At 29.3% G+C, this 27,296-nt stretch overlaps 1 protein-coding gene, 1 non-coding gene and 2 pseudogenes across 2 annotated transcripts; 3 read left to right on the plus strand and 1 right to left on the minus strand.

Annotated features, from left to right (window-relative positions):
* Positions 1-9,114: 9,114 nt before the first annotated feature.
* LOC114373368 lies at positions 9,115-11,875 on the plus strand (annotated as a pseudogene).
* A 388-nt stretch (positions 11,876-12,263) lies between these two features.
* Positions 12,264-16,809, plus strand: LOC114373369 (annotated as a pseudogene).
* A 1,087-nt stretch (positions 16,810-17,896) lies between these two features.
* Positions 17,897-17,978, plus strand: TRNAS-CGA. The gene has a single exon. It is a non-coding gene; the product is annotated as a tRNA-Ser (tRNA).
* Positions 17,979-20,095: 2,117 nt separating this feature from the next.
* LOC114374882 (scarecrow-like protein 32) lies at positions 20,096-22,147 on the minus strand. The gene has a single exon (XM_028332600.1). The coding sequence runs from the start codon at positions 21,939-21,941 to the stop codon at positions 20,538-20,540; it is 1,404 nt and encodes a 467-aa protein (XP_028188401.1). The 5' UTR covers positions 21,942-22,147; the 3' UTR covers positions 20,096-20,537.
* Positions 22,148-27,296: the final 5,149 nt, after the last annotated feature.

A 27,296-nucleotide genomic window follows, 5' to 3' on the forward strand; every position in this document is an offset into this window, starting at 1 on the left:
CTAATAACATCTTTTGATCGTAAATGCAATATTTTATAAACTTTAGAATAAAATAAAAGATTATGAAAGCAAAATTTATTAAAGCAAATGATACGAAATAGGAAATATGTTTTTTAAAAATTAATGTAATTATCATTGCAACAAAATTATAAAAAGTAACATTTAAATATAATTATTTCTAGAATTCAATTTTTAAAAATAATCATGTAAATTTTAACATGTTATTTTTATTAAAAAAATAAAACTAAGAAAAAGTTAAGGGGGGCGAGCTGGCACCCGAGCCCACAAGCATTTATACTCCGTCCTTGCGTGTGTGACAGAATTTGTGTGGTATTAGAGGAAGCCAAGTTCTGTACTGCCATTGCAGACGTGGACGACTCTGGTGTTGTACTCAAAGAACTGGCTAGTGTGGCTAGCATGGTAGACACAGCGTTGTCGTTGAAATTACAACTATTTTCTTCTTTAGGAAGGATAAAAGATTGATATGAGAGATAAAACATTTCTTATTAATATTTAATGAAATAATATGCTCAAGATCTGAATTAAAAGTTAATAGATTTATTTTTCTTATCATTTGTCTGAAATATTTATTAATTTTATTAATATTTGATTTATTTTAAAAATTCTGAGTGACCTTTAGCAAGTGTTTTTTCTTTAAATTATTTTTCATCCATAAACTTAAATTTAAAATCTTGTTTAGAATAATTAAATTTATTTAGTATGACTTCTGTTAAACAACTGACAAGTGCATCAAATTGTCTAAAATAATAAAGTTAAAATGAAAGTCGTAGTGTTGAATCCATAAAGACTTTGTTTGTACTTAAATAGATGAATATATAATTTTCAAATAATAAATAAATTGGTTAAAAAGGTTTTGAAAAAATAGTAAAATAAATTGGCATAAAATTAATTTAAATTAAATAAAAAAGAAAAATAAACATAAAAGTAATTTAATTAATTAAAATAGAAAAGATAGGAGAAGTTAATATTATTGTAGAAGTTAATTCAGAAGATGAGAATGTTAGGGACTTAACCTACCAAAGCTACTCTTGATGTAATGTTAATGATTTTTTTTCTATTTATGTTTATTCTCATTTTCATCTGCATCTACTCATACATTCTAATCATGATCCCTCAAGTGAAAGATCCTAATTATCTATTTTCTTTCCCAAATCCCGTTAAGAGGTAAAAATAGTTAAATTACGTTAAGAATAAAGATATATAACAGGTCAAACAAAATAAATGAATTATTTAGATATTATTTCTCAATTCTATTAGAGAATAACACTTCCCAATGTTACCCCTAAAATTTATCATGCAAATGGGGAATCAAACCATAAATAATGAAATTAAGCACTAAAAAGAATAATGAAAAAGTAACATTCACAAATAGATAGAAAGAGTAATTACATCAAGAGCAGTTGACTACTAAGTTCCTAATAAAAATGATTTAGTATTTCATTGTTGTAGGAGGCTTTATAATTGTAAGAGGATAATGAGTAAGGAAGAGAGTAATTAAGAAAAGGAATGGAAGGAAGAAATGACTCCAAATGATTGCTTCTTCTACTTTTAATCTTTGACTTTGGTAAGGAATTGTATTATCTTAAAATTTATGTGTGTTTTTTTTCTTTTTCTCTCTCCTTTTATAGGTGCACTTTAGCTTAATTTTCATGTAACATTCACGCTAAGTGTGATTGTCGCGCTTAGTGAGTATGACAGTAATCTTGCCCTTAGCGCGTGACTTGTGCTTAGCACGCTTCACAATCCAAATTGCGTCACGCCGATTGTCTGAGACGCGCACTGAACCAACAATTTTGTATCTTCAATTTTACTTCTTTGGGCTTTATTTCATTTTTCTGTGTCAATTATCCACCAAACATTAATAATTCATAAACTTTTAACAATTTCTACACAAAAACTTAATTGATATTAAAATTTTAATTATTCACAAAAAAAGAAATAAATAAAAGGAAAAAAATTAACAATTCTTATATAATTTAATCCCAAAATATACTTATAATAACACTTATCAACTCCATCTAACAATTTGTTGATTATTTAATGTTAATAATTAAACTTAAGAAACTGGTACTAATATTTTGTGTGTACTACTGAAATTATGATTCAAGACCATGCACATACAAAATATTTAAACCCTTCACTAGTTGACCCATCTAATATTCTAATATATTAAAACTGGTACTAGTTTTTTTTATTTATAATTTTCTATATTCATGATCTTAATCGTAAAAGGGATTTAAGTGTTTGATATAAAATAATTTGATGGTGATGGTAATAAAAAAAGAGAGAAAAAAAGAAGAAGATGATTTTGTAAATTTTGGAATGATAGAGACATGTTCTAATTTTATAAAGAATTTATACAACTTTTTGAGTCAAGTTGATTTGGATCTTTGAAAGAAAAAAATTAACTGAATTTGAATTTGAAAAATAGAAGTTGTTAGGTGAAAATAAAGAATGACAATTAGGTGTACAAATTATTACTATTTGAACCAATTTATACTATATAATTTTTTTCAACTGCTGTAGTGTGCATTTTTTTTTACCATTTACGTTTTTTTGCCCAATTTTTATTTTACCGTGTACACAACACAACAGTAACGGCTTTCAAAATACTTTTGTCCTTCCTCTAATGTTCAACTTCATGGTAGATTTGTATGGGACCTTGGATCCATTTGAAAAAAAATTAATTAAGCTTAATTTGGAAAATAAAGAGATGAAAAATGAAAATGATAATTGGATATACAAATTATTACTGTTTGAATCAATTTATATTATACAATTTTTTTCCCAACTGTTATAGTGTTTATTTTTATTTTTTTTAGCATATGCGTTTTCTTCCTCGATCCAATTATTCGATTACCGTATACACAACACAACAATAACGATCATAACTATGTAGACAGTGTGACAACTTTCCCTTTGTCCTTCCTCCAATGACGCTTCTGTACTTCGTTTGACCTATGATACTTTCTATTTTCTAACACTTCGTCTAACCTTTCCTTTTTCACATTTTATTACTATTTTTTATTTGTCTTCAGTTTTTGCCCAACAGTGATAAAGCCATAAAGACCATTCAGTCATTCTAGAGGATTTTTATCCAGTGCACAATAGCGTCGATTTTTATCCAGTACGAAAATAGTTATGCTTTATTATTTATGTCAATTCTGCATACTGTATGGCAAACACGTGTACGAGTACTGCTTTTCTTCACAGATAGACTCTGACTCTGAAGTAATTGTCATATTCAAGGCAACCCTTCGGTGGACCACTAATTTAATGGTCCCATGTGATAAATATCCATTATAGGAGGCATTGTCTGTAAACAGGGACCATGCATCAGGGACGGTTCGAGACTAAAATAAGAGGCCATCAACCACAACAAAATTTATTTAATAGTTTTATTTTATTAATTTTTGTATAAAATATTTATAATGTGAAGTTTTAATATGTTAAATATTTACATTAATTATCTATCAAAATATAAAACATTTATCTTATGTATCATGAAAATAAAAAATTAATAATTGAGTTTACATTAATTTTTTAACAATTTTCTTTTCAATTTATACTAGTAAATACTCAATAAATATTTCATCTTTAATCTTATTATAAAGTATAGTATTTGTTACTAAACATTAAATATCATATTTAATTATTTTTTTTTGTGATGTTGGTATCTTTTAGCTTTTGTCTTTTGTAATTCATTACTACAATGATTGATATTGTATGTATAACCATCTATAATTGATCTAATAACACTTGTTTTTGTATGATAAATGAAAAACAATAATTCTTTCAATGGTAAAAAATAGAGTTTCACAATTAGATATTAAGAAAAAAAATAATTATATAATAACTAAAATTTGTTGAAATATAATATTGAAATAAGATTTTTATTAATTTTATAATCTAAAAAGAAGTTAAGAGATACAAAAACTAATTGTATAATAAAAATATAATATTTAATTTTAAATCAGAATTTTGACTACCAAAAGAGTTTAATTGAGACGATTAAACAAGATAAAGATGAGTGACTATTATAAACTTTTTTGATATCATTTTCTATTAGTACTAATAAAAAAATCAATTTTTTATTGAATAAAAAATATTTTTTTATAATAAATAAATAATAACATAGGTCTACCCTAGATACAGATTAGAGTCTATGGAGACAATTGCTCTCACAATATTTTTTTTTCTTATATGTATTTAATAAAAAATATTTTACCCCATAAAAAATAGGTATTATCCTCATAAATATTTTTTTAAAATGATTGTAAAAAAGCATAATTAAGAGATAATAAATTGATATTAATTTATCATTTTAACTTTCTTATTTTTAGTGTTTTGCTTTTGTATATAATAGTAAACACATATATAAAGTTGTGAGAAATACACTATGAATTATAATTTGTAAAAGATTATAAGTAATTTGAAGTTTTTATGATAAAATTATATATTTAGTAAAAGTTTTTAATATTTTTCTTATGTAATATATTATTACCCTGCCACTGATAAAAAAACATTATTTTTCCTCCATTTAATAAATTTTCTGAATCCGTCTCGACAAACATTTTATTTTTGTGCATGGAATATTTAGTTAACGGGGAAAACCCGTAGTTAAGAAAAGTTATAGTGTTAGTGAATGAAAGACAAGGTTGTGGAAGGTGCAAGAAATTGGAATGATCTCGTGCGAGCAACGCGCCCCATCGACGACCCTCAACTCCGTCACTGCCTTCCACCCTAATCCCCCTTCGGAGGTAAAAAGAAAACCCAAGATGACACTTAGAATAAATAAATGGATACTTTATATGAAAAAATTTAAATATTTTATTATATTAATTTTTCATAATGTTAAACTATTTATTATTGTTATGTTATAAACTCTTTTTAGAAAAATAAAGCAACAATAAAACTAAGTAGCAACCATTTTCCTCCCATTTGATGTCAAGCTAGGAAAACATTGTATTAAGGATTGTTTTTTTTTAATCTTAAATATTATTCTTCTATACTTTCAAATTAATAGTTTTATTGTTGAAATATAATTTATTCTCTCTATGTCCAAGTCACTTATAGTTTTTTTTTACTTATTTACTAAAATTAATTACTCAGAGACATCAAATTCTTAATTATATTTTAAGACATAAATGGAAGAAAAATAACATTTTTAATATATAAACATAATGATATTCCATCTTATTTTAAAAATGACGTACTATTATAAAATTATTTAAATAAAAATAAAATAATTTCATTTAAAGGAGGAAAATCTAAAATAATTTCGATAACTCTGACCACGAAAACTAGAGGTTGGGCGGGATTCGTTCTATGAGTTTTTTACCTGAAAATACAAAAAAATTAAAAAAATTACACAAATAATATAAGTTAAAAATTATTTACTTAAGTGATGCAAATCTTTATTCACGGTGAGAAATGGTTTTACCAAACCTATTTCTCACCTTCACTTTTTTTTCTTTTCAAATTTATATTTATTTATTCCGTTTTTTAAAATTATTCAATTTTTATTTTTTTTAGAATGTTTTTTATTTTGTTTTAATTTTAAATTTTATTATTTATATATTTTAAAAAAATATTATTTGTGATCTATAAAAATTAAAATTAATTTGTTGTTAATAAAAATTTATATTTAATTCACAATTTATATTTATGGGACTATACTTCGATTAATAAAACATCATAAACATAAATAAAATAACACAAAAATTCATCTCAATAAAAATCTTAAAGGAATTAACTAATTCCTATAATTATTTTTTAAAATATATAAATCATAAAATTGAAAATTAAAAGGAAATAAGAAACATTCTTAAAAAAAAAAATATTAAATATTTTTTTAAAAATACATATAAAATTAAAAAAAATTGGCCACTGATCAATCAGTTTCCTAATCGATCCCTAACGATTTCTTAATGTAAAAAAAAAAAAAAGAGAGAGAAGATGAGAAATTAATTTGAGGGAATTGCCAAATTCTTACCATAAATAATAATTTGTATCACTTAGTTAAATAAATTTCAACTCATATTACTAGAGTAATTTTAATTTTATTGTATTTATAGGATAAAAAACTCTTCGTTCTACAGTATACAAAGTCAGCATATTAAGAAAATCAACAATTTGGGCTGCTATATTATATACTACACCTGGTGCAGTTTGGATCCAAAGGTTTTATTTTTTATTTTTTTGAAAGCTACCAATGGTTTTATTAATAACGCAGTCATCTTTTCTTTTTCTTTTAAAAATGAATAACGCAGAGACGCAGTCATTAATATTTTTAAAAAAATGAAAACTTAATATTTCAAGGGTCAAGATTCATGCAGATTAAAAAACCAACTGCAGCGGATCAAAATCAATTTTAAAAATTGTTGACCGAAAAAGCTATTAAATCTGGGCTAAAATATAATTTCCATTTTTAAAATTTTAAATTTTAATTTGGTACTTTAGATTTAAAAAGTTTTACTTTTATTTTTTATAGTGTCTTTTTAGATTAAATTAGTATATATTTCTGTTAATTTTGACATTAACGTTATTGATCTTGATTTACGTGATACATCTAACATTTTTGTCACATATAAGTTGATCATATATATTAGTGTGATAAACTAAAAATAATAATTTCGTCTAACAAACGTGATACTTATTTTTTTATGTACATATTTTTCTACCTATTTTATCTATATAACTGCACTTATTATTTTATCCCTATAAAATTATAGCTATCTTCATAAATCTCCTACTAGTTTTTATTAAAAAAAAACATGAGGTTTAAGAAGAATGACGCCTCTTGAGATAAATATTTTAGGATATAATAATTGAAATCTTTTAAATATTTGATTTTTTGTTATATGAATCTTTTAGAGATTTCTTATTTATATGATATTTTAATTTGAATTTTTAAGTATTTAAATTTATTTTTTTTATTTTTAATCTAACGACATATTAATAATTTTTGTTTTCACATAAAATAAACATTCTTATAATAGGCTTCCCATCATAATTTTCATTCTTACATAATAATTCTATCTCACACAAGAATCAGTACAATTTCTATAACAACCAGTATTTTAGTCGGTGTATTAGGCAAAATAAATTTTTATTTTATAGAATTAAAATTTAAAATTTATGATAAATAAATATATATATATATAATTATGAATATGTAAATTATTTTATGATTAAAATCTGTAATAAATAATATTTTGGAACATATAAATTATATTTTGTATTTATAATAAATGTTTTTATTTAAATTTTATTAGTTTGTAATCACATGATTTTATTATTAGGTGAAAGAAAAAATATATTATTTTTATTAACATAAAGAGTAGAAATGAATAAAATTTGAATAAAAAAATAAAACTTAAAAAATATCATATTTTCAAGAAATAGAAAATGTATTGTTTCATGATATTTTTTAATGAAATTTTAGTGAGCCTTTGTTTCATGATATCTTATGCTCCCTGGACTTTTTTGGGTGAATTTGATTGTGTGGAACGAAAAGAAATTCAAGAAAATTAAAATATAAATATTTGAATAAAAGTAATATGGTCTAATACTGGTGATGGATTCACGTTATTTTTTGAAAAAATTTCCTATTTTCCTTGAACAGTAATGCTTCTTGGCTACCAAACCAAGGGTTAATCCGTGGGCAGTTATTTTGGGTATTCAGTATTTTTGTTAGCACATTGAACACAAGTGAAAGAGTTACCATATCATTTACCTTTTCTTTAAATATGGATCAACGATATGTATGATTCATATGAATTTGTGATTGGTGATCTGAATGAGTTAAAAAAAAAACTCATACGGATCAACAATCCATGAGTTTTTAATATTTTTTTGTTATTTTTTAAAAATTTTAAAAAAAAATTCATATGGATCATCAATCCGTATGAGTCATACGATTCATCAATCCGTACGAGCATACAGATCGTTAACCTATATGAGTCATACGGATCGTCGATTTGTATTTAAAGAAAAGATGAAGAGCATTTTAGTCCTTTCACTGTGTTGCTGGGTGTGGAAAGCAACTGCTAAATCCGTGGGGTTTTTACTTGTTTCATATGTGATTATGGAAAAGCCCAATTATTGCGTTGAGTTATATGCTTGGATCAACGTTTTCCTTATTTGTGTTACTGGACCCGTTCTTCTCTTTGCTCCTAATAATAATTAATTGGGATTAGGCCCAATCATTTTGTATTATAATACCAATGAATTTTTCGGCTCTATTCCTTTGTCTGCTACTACCATTGCTTCTTGCACCCATTGTTTGCTTCATGCAATCCCATAGTTTTTAATATTCCCATATTACCATTTAAATTTCTATTGAAATGATTTTTTTCTCATAGTTTTATAGTTTTCAATGAATTTTAATTAATATTAAAAAGCTTGAATATATTTTTAATTCCTCAAATTTAGGGGTCTATCTTAACAAATAATTTTTTTAGTCTCTTGCTAAATTTTTTTGTCCTTTTTTGGGGTAAAAAATCATTTCACAAATTTGAGGGAATAAAAAAAATTATAATTTAGGATATGAAAAGAGATAGATCTCTCAATTTAAGAAACTAAAAATATATTTAAATCATAAAAAAATTTGTTAATAAAAATGTATTAGAGAGTATATTGCTATATTTCTGTTAGCCTATTAGGAGTTGAGTTTCTGGATGGACACTGGACAGCATAAATTAGTACCACTTGTCCACTTGTGTTGTTTAAATATGGGTTAAAGTTAAACATTGGCCGGTCGGTGTTTATAAGTTATTGGCTTTTTGTTGAGCTATGAGTTGTTAGAATAATTTTTTGACGTCATTTTCTGGTTATAATATTAAAATAAATGTTAAGAAACATATTAACTTTACGTACTCTATTCACTTAATTTATATTACAATTTTAAAAGTGATTGTAATTTAAAATTTTAAAAGAACAATTGTATATTTTTATTATTATATATGTTATAAGTGAGAAGTATCCATTTTTCATATGTATCTTTTTAACTTTTGTTTGAGGTTCTGTGATTATATGTATGGAGAGAAACACACATCGCTAAGCCATATAGTGTAGATTGTAGAGTACGCTATGGCAAATGATCTATTGGGCATTCCCTACGGCTTTTCCGCCACACAAATTCTGTCTAGATCACATATACACCTCAGACACAGAATAACTCGTGCCAATGCCGAATTTCTCAATGGATCATCAAGAAAACTCGTGTGCTACAAGAAAACAAGATACTCAATTTACAAAAATTGAAAATAGATGTTCAGCATATTACCGGCCCAATCGTTGGACTCATGAATTTGTCCAGTCCCTGGGAAATCATCTTGTGGTAACTTTATATTTAACTTGATTTTAATTCTTTTCTTTTCCTTCGTTAAAGGAAAGGGCCAAGAAAACCACAATAGCCATAAACATATGGAGTGATGTCTTTATACTATAAATACTTTTTTAACAAAAAATTTTACAATTTTATCTTCTTATCATGTATTCATGTGTGCATAATAGCAACCCTCCTTCATTAATTGTTACTCATGCATAAGAACTTTCATTTATGTTAAGAAGATTATATGAAGTGCAGACGTGCCTGAGAGTTTCAGAGATGAAGAGGGAAATTTCAAAGTTAAAATTAGCAATAGCAACGATGTGCAAGGAATGTTAAGTCTTTATGAGGCATCACACCTGACATTCGAAGGAGAAAGTCTTTGGGAGGCAAAGCCATTTTCAAGAACATATCTCATGAACTTATTGAAACAAGGGATAGAGACTGAAGTTGCAAAAGAAGTTAGGCATGCATTGGAGGGGCTTCCTTATCACAAAAGATTTAAGAGACTAGAGGCACGACAATATATATATTGACGCATTCGATAAAAAGGAACCACATAATCGCTTGTTGTTAGAGCTTGCAAAGCTAGATTTCAACATGGTTCAGTCACACGTAAAAAAGAACTACAAGAAGTGTCAAGGTCGGAGAAAATAGAAAAGGAAAAAAGAATAATTATATATTGTTAAAAGAAATGATGTGCACAAATTCATCATCTAATAAAAATCGTGATAATTCCTAAAATTATTTTCTGATTAAGTTAACATTTCTTTAAGCAAAAAGTTAAGTCAATCATAATTTTGATAATATTGTTTTAAAAGAAGAATGATAAGATTTTTAATGAGTAAATGTTAGTGGTGAAGTAGAGTTTTTATATAAGATACATTTTTAATAAGTGTTATTTTTTAATTAAAAGTAGATGCATTCATTTAAAAAAGTAATATCAAAAGTGTATAAGGAATTGTATCTAAGTTCAATTGTTTTAATAAAGTTAAATATTAAATCAGATTTATTTTAGAAGAAAAGAAAAACCAATATATAAAAATTACAATAATTTGAGGAGCGAGGAATATTTATATATATAAAAAAAAGGATAGCACGGGTTGAGTTAGCTTTAATTTTATTTGTAAATCTCTAACATAGGCTAGAGTTATTTCTTTATTAATGTGTTGTTTGATACGTAGGTAGTGGAAGGACATTGGCCTTGCAAGTAAACTGAACTTTGCTAGTGACAGATTAGTGGAATCCGTCTTGTGGATGCTAGGAATGTTTCCTGAACCTCAATTCGCTAATTGCCGCAAAGAACTCACAAATGTGGGGAAGCTAATCACAATCATAAATGATGTATACGATGTCTATGGTACTTTGGATGAATTACAGCTCTTCACAGATGCTGTTGAGAGGTTTGTTCAACTAATATGAAGAGAAAGCTCATTTTCATTTTTGCTTTAAAATAATTTTTTATGTTTCCATTTTCTTATTCTGAAGTTAACATAAAATTATATACAAGTGCATCAGATGGGGCGTGAATGACATAAACAATCTTCCAGACTACATGATACTATGCTTCCCAGCCTTCTTTAACACTGTTAATGTGATGACTTATGACATCTTTAAAGAACGGGACATCAAATGTCTTCCTCACCTCACAACTAATTATTCCTTTCATGTAGTTATTGTTACTTAAACTAATTAAAATGTTCACTTGATTAATATTACTTCACAGTCGTCTGATTTGTGCAAGTCATGCCTCCAAGAAGCAAAATGGTTTTACAACAAAGTCATCCACCATTCATTGAATTCCTAGAAAATGGATGGATCTCATCCTCAGGAGGGGTTCTTCTTACTCATTCCCACATCTTAGTCAGCCAATACCAAAACATCACAGATCTAGCATGACCCTTTGCGCTCTTCACTCACCATTTTTTTAGGCTTATCAATGATTTGGGAACATCAACGGTAATCTCAACTTATTTGTTTGCCACAACCCCATTAAGTAACCCCGCCAGATGAAACTTCATGTCTAACACTGTGCTTGTTGTTCTCCACAGGATGAGATAGAGAGGGGTGAAACCTCAAATTCAATCGTTAGCTACTTGCATGAAACTAGTCTTTCAGAAGAACATACCCATCAATACTATAGAGCTTTGATTGACAGAATGGCAGAACTTGAATAAATACCTAGTTATGAACTCCACATTCCCCAAATCTTTCATACAAGTTGTCTTTAACATGGATTGCTGAGTGCACATCCAATATGGAGATGGATCTACACGACACGACAATAGATCAAAGAACATAATAGAGTTGTTACTGTTTGATTTATTGTCGTGTGTGTATGTGACATGATGACGTTAAGAAAGTGCTCTGAGTTTAAGTTGATATCCAACGCACCTTAATTAATACAACAGATATCCCAAATAAAATCTACAAAAAAATAATAAAAACTAGCATCACTCGGTTTGACATGACATTGTAAATTACAGATTAATTATAAACTATTATATCTATTGCCCCCGCCCGTGCTATACATAATCTGTACAACAGCCCTTTCATAATAAAAAAGTATAATTATCCAGATATTTAATATTTATCAATAAAAAAAGTATAATTATTGATATTGCATGTGTATCCTGGCATGGTGGTAGGTAGATCAACGTGTTGCATGCAAAGGATGCAATCTAGATAACAGGTTCCAGTATCAATTTTTTTTTTTTTTGACAGTAACTGATCAATTACATTAATAAGGAAGAATTGAATGCATCTTGGTACAGTGTGATGTGTGTGTGAACTAGCATAACTAGTAGCTGCCCTGGCCAGATTGTGAGCAATCACATTTGTCTGTCAGCCAGCAAACTTTACGGAAAAGCATGTGTAAGAAAAAAGGAGATTCCTACGATCAAAAGAGATGGCCCCGACCTCAGAAAAATCAGCAGGTCTGGCCTCCAAAACTAAATCCACTATTTACTTTACAGTATCAATTTTTGAGAACGCAAATTTTAACATTTTTCTCATGAGGACCTGGCGCACTGCATGCTGTCTCATTCTTCGACCACTGTTGCATATACTCTTCAACCTTGTGACTGAAGTAAGTAATGGTTAGATGCAGGGTTTGGTGTGGTTTCCTCATCCACATACAATTTTTTTACTTATTCAACAAGCACGGGTTCTGATCTGATGGTCCCTTTCTCACCATATAATTAATGATATTCATAAAATCAATACAGTACCTTGATATGTGTAATCAGGGACAGATTTAGCTATTTAGGGAGACACACAGCACACCTTTGTCCCCTCTTCAGAGACTTCCCATAAGCATACTATAATAATATTTATTGTGACTAATTATAATATAACTCAAAGTACACACATATATATATTAAATAATTATTTTTTAAAATTTAAATATTTTTAAAATAAAAAAATCCAGTCCCTCCATATTTCTAGATCCTTATCTTTAAATGATTAACCTCTAAATTAGAATATATATTTTTTTTACTTGAATACACTTTTGTGGTGGAGTTTGAACAAATATCTTCTATTCGTAGATTATTTTTTTTATCTCATATATAGTTCCTTATAAATTTATTGAATTTTACTTTAGTTTTTTTTTTCCAAAAAATGAGAAGATAATTTTTTTAATTAACTCATCATATAAAAATTATGGTTCAATTAAACCTTAGACCTAACATATTTGTTTGAGGTTTCATAAAAATTATTAAATTAATTAAAATATAAAGATAAAAGAAAAAAGGTATGCAAAACTAAGGATGTAACCTAAATTGGATTTCTAAAATAGGGAGACTAAATCATGGGAAAAAATAGAAAAACAAAATCATGGATAAGGAGATTAAAATTAGAATTTAACTCTTTAATTATAATATAATTATATATTAAAATATTTATTTATTATTTATTTTAATTATATAAGAAACATCTTATATAATGTACATTTATCATATTTACATGCCGACTTAAATATATCTTTACTTTCATTTTAGGCTTAAATATATGTTTTTAATCTTTTAAATTTAAAAATACTTTCAATTTTGATTCCTAAATTAAAATTTTATTGTTTTTAATCTCTCAAATTCATATACGTTGTTTCTAGTCCCTGAGAGTGAGAGTGAACTTGAGGGACTAAGAAAAATAATTTTTTAATCCTTCAAAATAAAGTTGAAAACTAAAAAAAATAATTTTTTATGAATTAAAAAGATTAAAAAGAATATATTTATATTCCAGGGACAAAGACTAAAAATATCCAACTAAAAATATATTTAAGACTTTATTTTATTAACCTGAAGATTTAATAAAATTACTCATGCCTGCCTTTATTGTTTTTGCTTGAGGTTCTGTGACTATATAAATGTAGAGAGAAAGAGAGTAGCGTACAACCCTAAGACCCTACGTCATGGCAAGCGATCTATTGAGCCTTCCCTACTGCTTGTCTACCACACAAATTCCACCTAGATCACATATTAGACATAGAATAAGTACTCTTTCCAATGACAAATTTCTCAATAGATCTTTGCAACAACTCAACTGTGCCGAGAGCAAACAAGATATCCAGTTAACTCAAAATGGAAATAGGTGTTCATCTAACTGAGCTAAGCACGCGCCCAATCTTTGGACCCATGAAATTGTCCAGTCCCTGGAAAATCATCTAGCGGTAATAACTTCATATTTCATTTTTCTTTTAGTTTAGTGTAGAACTTGTGCAGCAAGGCCAATAACCTAGGCAGATATATGATGTGAAAAATGTAATGTGTAAGAATTAGTGTGTTTGGTAACTCATCGCGTTTAACTTGATCCACGTCTCATAGAAAGCTACCATTAGTTGTTTCTGCGTATTTTCATCTTTTTTGATGTAGTTTTTAATGTTAACACATGCCTATAGGATGTGAAAGCAAAACACCCTCTTAATTGTTTTCACGTCGAATATATTATTAAGTAATATGATTAAAGATCACCTAATAATATATCCGAATATACAGATAAGCTTTAACAGTTTAACAAGTCATAACTTACTAGTATAGGAAACTTCTTTAATTATATTACTCGTACTTAAATGTGAGGTGCAGATGTGTTTGAGAGTTTCAAAGATGAAGAAGGAAAATTCAAGGTTAAAATTAGCAACGATGTGCAAGGATTGTTAAGTCTCTATGAGGCATCATACTTGAGCTTTGAAGGAGAAACTGTTTGGGAGGCAAAGGCATTTTCAAGAACACATCTCATGAACTTAATGAAAGAAGGGATAGAGAGTACTGAAGTGGCAGAACAAGTTAGGCATGTGTTGGAGGGGCTTCCCTTTCACCAAAGCTTTCAGAGACTAGATGCATACGGCGATATTTTGACATATACAATAAAAAGGAACAACATAATCCCTCTTTGTTAGAGCTGGCAAAGCTAGATTTCAACATGGTTCAATCATTATACCAAAAGGAACTACAAGAACTGTCAAGGTATGAGGAAATAGAAAAGAAAAAGAATAACCATACATTATTAAAAGAAATGATGATCTGCAAAAAATCAGCACCTAATCCTGATTAACATTTCTTTTCAATAGCTTTAATAAGAAGTTTAGTCGTACATAATTTTAAAAATGTTTAAAAAAAATAAAATCAATCTTTTTAAAAACTAGCATAACTTAATTGAGGAGGAATTCAGATAAAGGATGGCTGGTTGAGTTAGCTTTTACTTTTTATGCAATTCTCTTAAATTATATTTAATTAACTTCTTCCAATGTGTTGTTATTTAGGTGGTGGGAGGATATTGGCATAGGAAGCAAACTGAATCACTTTGCCCGAGACAGATATGTGGAATCCTTCTTTTGGTCTGTAGGAATGATCCCTGAACCTGAATTCACTAGCTGTCGTCAAGAACTCACTAAAGCGGTGCAGCTAATCACAATTCACAAGTGTAGATGATGTGTATGATACCTACGGTACTCTCGCTGAATTGAAGCTTTTCACAGAAGCATTTGAGAGGTTTGTTCAACCATATGAAAATGATCATTTAATTAGTTTTTACTTTAAAAAGTAGTGTTTCTATAATTTCTTACTCTAAGTTATTATAAATTTTTAAAGAGTATTGACAAGTCACTATCAGTGTATTAAACATTTCTCTAATTTTTTTATATGTGTGCATCAGATGGGACGTGGATGTCATTAACACTCTTCCAGACGACATGATATTGTGCTTCCTAGCCGTCTATAACACTGTTAATGAGTTGGATTATAACATCTTCAAAGAGGGGGGCATAAAATGCCTACCTTACCGCAGAAAATCTGTATGTAATGCAACACGACTGATTATTCATTTTCTATTTTATTTTGGGTGAATCTGGAGTATTCTAGCTTTCGTGAGAACCTAAAGATTAATCTCTTAAAATACATAGATTCATCTAACGGATTAACATTTTCAAACATATGTTTTTTCCGTACTTACGTACCAATGATGGAACTCCTAAACACATACTTAATCCATCATCTGTATATCTTTACTGACACTAAAATGTTCACTTGATTACTTTACATGCATGCAGTGGTCCGATTTGTGCAAGGCACACCTCCATGAAGCAAAATGGTTTCACAACAACAAAGTGATTCCACCACTCAACGAGTTCCTCAAAAATGGATGGATCTAGTCCGGAGGTGGGGTTGTTCTCGCTCATTCCTACTTCTTATAGTCTGCCAAGACCAAGACGTCACGGAGCAAGCACTTCATTCTTTAGCTAACTACCATGACTTCTTGCGCCCTGCAATGATCATTTTAAGGCTTTGCAATGATTTAGGAACATCAACGGTATTCTCAACTTTGTTTTCCACAATCCCATTATATATGTAAAGTGAAAGGATCCCATTTCATGGAGAAATTATTAGTAGGTCTTGGACCACCACTTACGCATGATTCCAACCAATCTATATACGCGTATTTAAGTTTTTAATTTAAGAAAAAGGAATGAATAACGCTTCATTACATGTCATGTGCAGATTGGGTTGAGGACCATGAATCAAGTGATTGTCCAAAACTATCTAACAATTTCTCAACTTCATGACTAACATTGTGCGTATTGTACTCTATAGGACGAGATGAAGATGGGTGAAATCTCAACTTCAATTGCAAGCTACATGCACGAAAACGGTCTTTCAGAAGAAAAAGTCCATCAATACTTCAAGACTTTGATTGATAAAGAATGGCAGTACTTAAATAAAGGCCAAGTTATGGGCTCTACACTCTCCAAATCTGTCATACAAGTTGCGATTGACCTTGGTCGAACGGCTCGATATACATACCAATGTGGAGATGGCATTGGAAGACAAGACGGTATAACAAAGAGGAGAATGAAGTTGTGGCTCGTAGATCCTGTTGAAGTTAATGAGGCTTCATGATGTCTATGTCTACCAATTATATTTAGTGGAGAAGATATATTAAATAATGTTAAGAATTAAATATGTTGGAGATGTTTAATATATAATTAATTTTTATTTTGATTTCTTAATAAAAAAATTTAGATCGTAAAAATTTAAAATAAAACTTTTAATTTATCATACTCATAACAACGAAAAAAATTATGAAAAATTTAAAATAAAAATTAAATATATATTAAAGACCTAAAAGTTATTTAAGACTAATATTAATTGAATAGTTAATAGATATAGTCAAGTCTCTTTATATTTGTAACTGTGACTCTATATTTGTTATGATTATCTAAGAGTCTTCTATCAATCTATAAATACTACTCTTGATGGTATTGCAGAATTTAAGTAAGAAAAAAGCAATCAAAATAGAGAATTATTCAAACTCAAACACAGTTTTTTCACTTTTTTTTATTGGCTAATATAGTTAGTTTTTTTGTTATTAAAAGAAATTTGAATTCATAATTTTTTTTAACTATTAAATTAATCTTATAACTCTTAAATATACTTTCTCACTATCAAAAGAGAGAAATCTAGAGATAGAAAAATAAAAAAATATAATAAATGATATAATATATAAGAAAAAAATATAAATAAAATATGAAATGTTGTTAGGATATTTACAGAGTTGGAGTGTTCAAATGTAATTAGCCTTATTTTAGTGACCTAACTAGCTTTCATTTTCCCTTTCTTGTGTTACTATGTAGTATGAACTAACAAGTTCAAGTAATTGACCAAATTTACCGTTGGATCCTTTACTTTTCCGCTGGGTTCTTAATTTCTTATGGACCAATACTCGTGTGGACTGTTATTTCCTGTACCTGCAAGTCGTTTCCTGCATCTTTTTTGGATTTATTTTTATCTTTTGGATTGGTTATTCCAGAAATTAAAAAAATATATATTCGAAAATGTAATTTTACATTTCAGATTAATCGTTCTAAAAGTCATAAAAAAGTGTAGGAAATAACTTGAGAGGTGCAGGAAGCAATCACCGCTCATGTGATGCCGTCTTCTGGGTTGGTCTCGGTCTCGGTCTCATGACTCGTGCACGGCTTCAATTCTTAGTTTTATTATTTCCAATATTTATATTTTATAAAGATAATTTGACAATCAATGATGCAAAGTCGATATGTCCGAGTGGTTAAGGAGACAGACTCGAAATCTGTTGGGCTTTGCCTGCGCAGGTTCGAATCCTGCTGTCGACGGTTTTTGCCTCTTCTCTACAAATTCACTTTATTCTCTATTTCTTTCTATCACCATATTATATATCTTTTTTTTTTATCCGCCATATTATATATCTTATCTCATACTTCTATTCTATTCCTATATCTTTTTCATAATCGTGGAAAAAAAAAAACTTATATAAACGTCTCAAGCTGAAATGCTACACTTCACAATTATACTATAAGAACTTTTATGGTTTACTCGCTCACCACAAGTGAGTTTTCTGTCCTCTAACTTTTCAAGAGATATCGGTGTAGCATACCTTTTGCCAATCCCTTAGTTCATTATCGGATGAAATACTTGTCCGTCAACTATCAATTGACGTGATATCCTTACGTCTCTACAATCTAATTCAATCATGAAAAATATAATGCTATATATAATGTTATTCAAAATTCTTTAATGTGAATTACTAACAGAAAAGGATGCAACAACACATTGAGAATGTTTATCCTTATATTCATGGCCACCCGCACATATTATTTCATTCAAAGTTTATATGGCATGCAAATTATTTGTTGACAAAAATGATAACTTTTTATTGTGGAATATACCAAGTTGAATTAAATAGATAGGGCATTCATTATCACGGTTGGGATACAATCTGCAAAATGAATGTTAAAAGTGATTCGTGATACGTAATTGTTATTGATTTATATAAATTTTAAGATATGAAGGGAATCAAACAACACTAGTTATCCCGTTAAATATATTATTTCACCACATAAAAACACAATAATACCTATCACCATTCTGTGAATTAAAAGTGATTATATCAGAGGAGAATCAATTCAAGAAGGTTTTAGTTGAATCAAGTTTTTTTTTTATTGTGAAATATTTATTTTTATTGCGTGTGATTGCAACAAATACTGAGATGCATACTAATTCGTTAGATATAAAAATCGTACATGTACATACTGAGGTGGTGGTGTTCTTTGTTTTTTCACGGAATTTAATCAATAAGAAGTTAAAACTCTCTCCATATTATTTATTATTTTTTTATCTAAAATCCTAATTCTTTAAAAGAAATAAATTTTAACTAATTTAAAGTTTGATCAGAAAATAAATAAAATGTGACAAAAAATTATTTTTGTCAATGATCAAATTCATATAATATACAAATGATTTCATCTTAACTCCATATATTAATAAGTTGTATTTAATCACTTATTTTTCATATTATTTATTGTTATTTGTAACTCTCGAGATTAATTTTATTAAAAGGTTGTGGGACGTTAAAAATTCTATGAATTCTATATTTTAGTTTAACTAATGATTGAATTGAAACAATTAACCTATAGAATGGAAAAGTATTTATCTGAGCCGTTATAGTTAGTGAATTGATAAAGTCTTAAGTTAACTCTTACGTGGACATTTTGAATATTTAAAAACAATGACACCACGGAGGACTGTATAGTGGGACCACCTTCAGTTATCCTAAAGTCGCTGGTTCGAATCCGGCAGGTCGGATTCGTTTTGTCTCATGGACCATGTTGTCCTTTTTTCCTTCCCAATATTAACATCAAATTTGATTTCCATTAAAACACACAACAAAAATCACAAGAGGTCCCATCTGGACCCCTAACTGCAATGGGTTGATCATCTGTGTACATGCTACAATTCACGAGTTATCATTATCACCTTCTACTCGGAAAGATAATTATTTGGCCCTAGCCTGTACATTTTTCACATTGATGATGACTACTCATAAAACTAAAGTTTTGGGTGGTCCTTTTTATATGCATTTGGATACGTACTAAGAAATATTAGCAGTACCTTAAAAAATTAAATTGCTCAGTAGTATTTGAAAACTGCCCATTGAGGAAACATTAATATTTGAGCCAGTCATTAAATGTAAGAACCTATGATACTATGGTACGTTAACGTTATTATCAGCCTAACCTTGTATGCATACAAGATTTAAAAAATGGGTAACGGTGACATTATGATTTTGTCGCATTTGTTGATATTGAGACAAATCACAGGCAAATACAATCCATTCAGTTTCAATTGTGATCACAAGAAATTAAAAAAACTTTGATGTTGCAATACAAATCAAAATTGCAAGACTATTTTTTAAAACCTTGTATGCATATGATTTGAGGCAAAGATGCCTAATAATCTGAATTTTTTTATTATTAGAACTACTAGGTGATAATAAGAGAGAGATTTCCATACAACCTCTTACAAGTTATACCTAAAGCTTTCAGCAGAAACAAGTTAAAGCTGCATAAAAGGGAAACAAGAGCTAAGAGACAAATTTGTCTCATACAAGAAGGACAGCGTACACATTTTTTTTTTTCTCCCTTTTGCCTTTCATGTGATCCAACTTTATAGAGCTCCATTACAAAGTTGCCAACAACAATAATTCTCATAATGCAGCCGTTTTCTCTAGTTGTCTTTTGCAGATCAAGTTCAACCCCTTTCACAAAGAGATGAAATTCCTCTGCCTCTCCTCTTTGGACCACACTGAATTAAGCAATTGCAATTTGCAACCCCATCTTCATGGTAGGTCCAAACTTGCCTCTCATGAAGTGTGTTTAAGACAGGCTTGCATCCATACCGATATGATGATCCCTCAATATTTCACAGGGGACCCAAGCTGTCGCAAACACACAGCTGTTTCCTTTCCACGTGAGAACTAACATACCTTCTTCTCTTTTCATCCCCCACCCACTAGCATGCTCATCTAGCAAACCTTTTACTTCCCTAACAGTTTCATCACAAAAAGGAACACTGAGGTAGCCCACATTTTTCATTCTTTGGGACATTTGCACCCCAGATTCCAACCTCTCAATTCTTTGGTGCCCTTCGTAGCCTATGATGTTCTCAATCTTCTGGCCTATGTCGGATTCAAACTCTGACCTCTGACAACTATCTTTTGGCAAAAAAGTCTCCAATGCATCAAAGGGTATCCATAGATGGTTGAAACATGTGGTTATTCTTGATGTGAGACTTGATGCACTAAGATCACAATCCTCATCAACCAAGAGCACAATCCTGGGGTTAAGGCCTTTGATTAGATTCAAAAAAGCATCCCTAAGGGAAAAACTTTGGCAGCTAATTCCCTTTCTATCATCAGACAAATAACGTAGCCAGTTTTGGCAATTTATGACCAAAGCTTCATCTTCCCTAAGGTTTAGCATGGTAGGATTTAAGAGACTTAACATTGCTTCAAAGTGAAAGCTAGTCGATTCATCGCTCAATTCCGCAGGTGTTAATGGTCCTTCTGTGTTTCCTATAACATTGAATTCAAAAGGGACATCTCTGAACTTAGCAAAATTCCCTAAACGCAACCCAACTTCGTGTATTGAAATATTGACCAAGGGGGGTACATGTGGTCTACAAGATGGAACCGTGATTCTAAGAGAAGGGGGTCCTTCTGGCCTTTTTGCTAACCCATCTATAAAAGTAGGCCATTGCATGCAATGAGTTATGCTAAAATCTACAATATGTACCCTTTGGAACCCCGTTATTGCTTTGTAAATTTCATTGTTGGACGCACAATACCCAAACCTATGCCAAGGAATTAGATCCACATACCCGGCAAGCTCGGTCACGCTCATCAACCTCCTTTGGATTGTGTTGCTTCCTTTGAAACTCATGGCAGTGGGGCAAATTCTTGAAGCCCTAGAGATTAAGGCCCTTAGAAACCACGAGGTGAGCCTTTGGTTAGTGTCTCCAACAGGGGAAGCAACGTTGTTGAGCACCCACATGACTTGTTGAGCCAAGGTGATGTCGTTGCTCTCCAAAGCACTGGCGCAGTGGAGCAATAGCTTCTCAATACAAGCCCCATCGAGGCTTCCGAGGCACCCTTTGAGTGCTCCCGAGAGAGGGTTGTTGTGGGGTGTGTTGAAGAGAGCGGTGTTAGGGTTTTGAAAGGAAATGGACGTCGTGCCCTTTAGCTCGGCTTTCATGTGGCTTTGTGAGGACGTGACCTGCATGGGAGTGTTAAAGTAGTGAGAAATGATGGGAAACGGTGGAGGGAGAAGAAGTGGTTGAAGAGTAGATAGGGTTTTATGGTATTTGCTTGATTAAGGTGTGGTGTGTAACTAGTGAGTTCAGGAATGGAAAAGGTGGAGAGGCAAAGTGGAGGCAAGGCTTGATAGCTACTTACTTTGTGTGAATCTTAACATATTTATAGCAAAGGAAGGGCATGGCATCGAAGGGTTACATCAAGAAATATACATATATATGTAGAAAACTAATATATATATATATATATATATATATATAGCGTATAATTGTGTCTAGTTTTGAACCTTGTTTTTAGCATACGCTGGATGGAATCCAGCACCTGTAGATTTTAGCATGTGATTTTCAAATAATCTTTTCTGCTAAACTAGTGGCATGATTGGTGAATTATGAGGGGCACCAGTGGCAAAAAGTCACTTGAGGATGGGAGAGGTAGTCAAACTTTGGCTCTAGTAATATAAAGTTCACAGAAGAATTTTCAGCTACGTCTCTTCTTCAGAATATATATTGTTGTATCTTTCGTTCCCCTTTTGGATAAAAATAGGAGAAGTAATGCCGCATGCATTAGTAAGTTTGGAGTGATCAGGAGATCGTGTAAACCTAATTTGGCTGCATCTTCATTTTATTTTAATTAGCTTTATTTGTTTTGTAGTAATGATTACGTTCATTATAACTTAAAATAAAACACAGGGTGAGGAATAGGTTAAAAGGGGTGTACTAGCCGGCCCACTTGTCGAATTCGTTTTCATGGAATGGCTACTTTAAAGAAGAACCCAAATATTTTAATGCAACAAATCTGAATTTCCTTTTGCCTTCATTCCCTGACTCTTACATAATCCACATATTTAATATACTACGTGTATTAAATATAACTGAATTGTGCCATGAGATGCCAAAACTAAAGACATACCAGAACTCTTACTATAAGGACATAGTATTATTATTTCGGTCACTTTTATGTACCGTTCTTTCTCCATTTTTATTCCCCATCGATTCTACTCCTCTTTTTCTTTGAAGATATCCACTACTTGTAATTGTAATAAGTATGCTAAGAACACTTAACTACACTGTGTACGTAATTATTCCTGATTTTGTTCTCTTGCATAATATTACAATCTTTACAATCAGTCAGTTTTAGTATGTCATAACTTTGAGATCAGTAAGCTTCATCAAAGACAGAGGATTTTGTTTTTTCAAACCATTTTAGTGAAAACGCATTTAGAAGAGAGAGAGGGTAGTGGAGTTTAGACACAAGTATGGTTTTAAGTTTTTTTTTTAAAAATTGAAGATGGATAAAATTTATTAACACATAAAAATAGGAAAACATATGTTTTTATTCCTTATATTTTTATCAAATTTTGTTTTTAGTTTTCAAATTTTCATATCTTCTAATTTACTTTCTAAACTTTTTTTAAAAAATGTTTAGTTCTTTCTTACAAAAATTTTCTAACAATATTAACTTGTGTTCTAAGGGTGTTATTTTGTGTCCAGCATAACAAACAATGTGTTTTTTTTTCTTTTTGAAAAAATAATTAAAATGACATGGAAAATTGATTTTTTTAAGAGAATTTATTAGAATATCTCCCTCAAACACATCAAATCTTAACGTTCAAAAGTTACATCTGCACGTAGGAACTCTGGCTCTAAATTCAGAACTCGTTTTTCACACCCAAAATGAAAGGAATGTCCACATGGAAAAAAGTTGTTGTTGAAAGTGAGAATTGACAATCTATACTAATATACAAAGGAGATATAATTTTGTACAACTGTGTTTGGTCTTCATATTTTTTAGACCATTTAATCCTTATTCTTTCTAATATTAAAGCAATAATAATAATTAATCATATTTAATTATCTAGATTAAAATTAATCCACTAATTAAAATTAGGTAATCACACACTAACCATTCTCTACTTTCATTGGATAATTTTACCTTTAAATTATTTCTTAAATTTTAAATTTTTCTTTTAACTTACATTAATTTTTCACTACTTTTGTATTTTTAAATTTTTTTATTTTATCATTTTTTATTAATTGTATTTAACTTCTATTTTTTTATTATTTAAAAAATTTAGAGAGGCACTCCGTGCCTCTCTTCTCCTAGTTATATATAATGGGAGAATATTTTAGAGATGCAAAAATTGGAAAGATGCAAAAAAAAAAATGTTTATAACCATTTAATACAGTGGTGTGTTGGGTTGATAGTATTACGTATTATATTTATAATGGTGATACTTATGGTGCCACTTTGATTTATATAAAAATATTTTTTATGGTGGCACTTTGTTACTTAACCATTTTGCAAAAAAAAATAAAAATCCTTGTAATCCAAACATTTGCTCCCTAAAACAAATAATACCTTCACCTAGCTATTATAAATTCAACATACACAGAGAATATAAGTTAACACTATTAGTGAAAATTTTATGGAAAATAACTAAAAATAATTTTTTTGTAAAGGTTAAAAATTAAATTCGAAGTTATGCAAGTTTAAGGACTAAAAGTAAGATTCGATGAAAATATAAGAAATAAAACCATATTTGTTAAACCATATAAAAAATAAAACCATATAAGAAAATAACTAAACTTGTTAAAAAGTTAGCAATAAACACATGCATACCATACCCAATTCAACAAAAAGAGAGAGAGAGAGAGAGAGAGAAACTCTTTTACGTACAATTCTTCTCATATCAGGGCGAAAGTTTTTTTTATCATGAGATTCATCATAATTTTTTTTTAATTTCCTTCCTAATCTCTGTACCAAATCACCAAACTTTTGGAATTTCTCCTCTCTTCTCTCCTCCTCCCCTTTCTCTCCTCCTCCCCTTTCTCTCCTTCCTTAATGTTTTCATTTGTGTTAATTGGAGTAGACAGTTTAATCGCGTGCTGCGCCTGCGTACACAACACAAGTTTGAGCTCAAGACACTTGCCAAACTCACAGGGCCTGTAATTCCATTGGGCTTTCAGCTTAGCTACACGGTACACCACATAAAATAGGAAATTTCACTTAGTTAAAAAAAACTCTGCCAAAATATAAAAAGATCTACTCTTAATTAATTAAATAATTAGAGACATTTTAATTGTACATAATAAAAATAAGAATAAATTGTGTAATTTTTAATAGTGTAAATTTTTATTATATTTTTATTTAATCGTAAACTAATATTAATAGTATAAAAAACTAATATGAATAATACTTTTTTATAATAACTATGTAGAGATAGAGTAATTTTTTTATGAAAAAAAAGGTTATACACTTACATTGTTATTCAATTATAAAGCACGGTTTGCATCACTTTTAAGGAAGTGATTGTAGAAGACAACAATTTGTGATTATTAATATATAGTTATTAAACGCTTATATATATATATATAATTAAATAATTGCATAAATTAAAATTACTTTATTATATTCTATTGATAGATCATATTAGTATAAAATTATAACAGTCATATTTAATTTGATTTAAACTTTAATATAATAGTATAAAATAATATTTTAAAGACAATAAGATATATTAAAACTTAAATAAAATAAAATATATTATAAAATATATCTTAATTTATATTATTGTTTAAATATATACTTCTTTCGGACTGAAATATAAGAAGAATAAAATTAATTTACATTAATTAAAAAATAAATTAATATCTTTTAATTTTAATAGTCTCAATTATGAAATTAATTCATTTCCTAAAATACCTTTACATTTAAAGGCACGTGATAAAATACAATTTTAAAAATAAAACTCTAATAAAAAATAAAAGATATTTTGGATATGGTACTCTCAATAAGGAAAAAGTTAGTTAATAATTTCTTTTATTTTAATTCATCATACACGGATTATTTTTTGCTTATATTTTAATTCGGGAGAAGTAATATTAGGTTAAAAAATTGGGTTAATCAAGTCATTTCTCATATAGTTTGAATCCAGATCAAATTGAGTTTAAATAAATTACTCAATTAAATTTTTGGTTCGAGTGGGGATAAAAATAATAAAACTAATATTTGTGAAATCTGGTTTGGTCCGACCGGATGGACGGGTTCAACCAAGACCCAGTGGTATAACCGAATCGATTTTGCTATTGGATCACTCATGTATGTGACCCAGGATGACTTGGTCAAACCTGACAACTCGGGCGGTTTTAAAAATCCGGAGTGGGTTATGCATGTTAAAAATAAATTGTCATGCTTGAGAACGATTTCGTTTTGAATCAACCTTAAAATCTCAGTCACTTCTCTTCTTCATGCTTAACGACTTGAGATTTTCTTCCCTTTTCTTCATCTTCACAGTTGACTCAACCACCACCACATTGCAAGCCGTCGTCGTTGCCACCGTTGCACTATGAGGGAACTCGTTGCGCCAACCTTGTCGCCAATAACGTGGACAGAGATGTCAACGACTTGGGAGGGGTCGAACTTCGACGTCATTGTGAAGTGGTGATGATCGAAGAGGAAGAGGAAGAGGAAGAGGCACAACAGGAAGAGACACACCACAACAGGAATAGAGGGTTATATATATTGGGGATTAGGGTTTTTGATTATTCTCAAACTACTAAAAGCTTATATTTGGGCCTAATATGACCAGATCCACATACTTGCTTTTGTACTCCTTTTATTGCTTCATGTACTTTCCATTCTGCATTATGAAATGGGCTAATTGCATTTCGTAATGGACTTTTCATTATATAATTGGAAGTGCATAAAACAATAATGGGAGTGCAAAATGTTTATCCACACTCTTTTTGTTTATTGGAAAACTGAGCTTCTTTGTTTATTGAAAAATGGACTTGTGTTTTAATTTAGGTAGTTGTTATTTACACTCTCTTTATTACTAATACACTTCACTTGTGTTATCAACTTTAATACTTCAATTGTTATTTTGGATTTTAGAATATGAAATTATGGATAAATTTTTCTTAATCAAATAATGTTAGTTATATACTTATATATATATGAATTTTTTAAATATAGACCGAGTCAAAATGGGCCAATTACTCACCTGTTGATTAGAACACTCACTCACTATCTTGATCGGGTCAATAACCGGACCAAGATTTTACAACTATAAGTTTGATTTATCCCTTATATCCCTCCCGTGAACTAATTTGAAATAATTTTTTCTAGAAGAATTTGAAATAATTTTAAGATGACTTTCAAAATAATAAAGTAATTATTATAAAAATTAATAAGTTTTTCACAATTATTTGTGATAGAAGGATAATATAAAAACATTTGCAATATATATTTTTTTACCTGATTTTACAATATTTTTAAGGCATTTGTAATATTATTTATTCTTTCCATTTTTTAATATATATAT

The sequence above is a fragment of the Glycine soja genome, chromosome 11 (assembly GCF_004193775.1).
Source record: "Glycine soja cultivar W05 chromosome 11, ASM419377v2, whole genome shotgun sequence".
Taxonomy (NCBI): Eukaryota; Viridiplantae; Streptophyta; class Magnoliopsida; order Fabales; family Fabaceae; genus Glycine; species Glycine soja.

Excerpts from the sequence above, each read along its gene's own strand:
- LOC114374882 (XM_028332600.1), bottom strand. The coding sequence starts at position 21,941 with ATGCAGGTCACGTCCTCACAAAGCCACATGAAAGCCGAGCTAAAGGGC.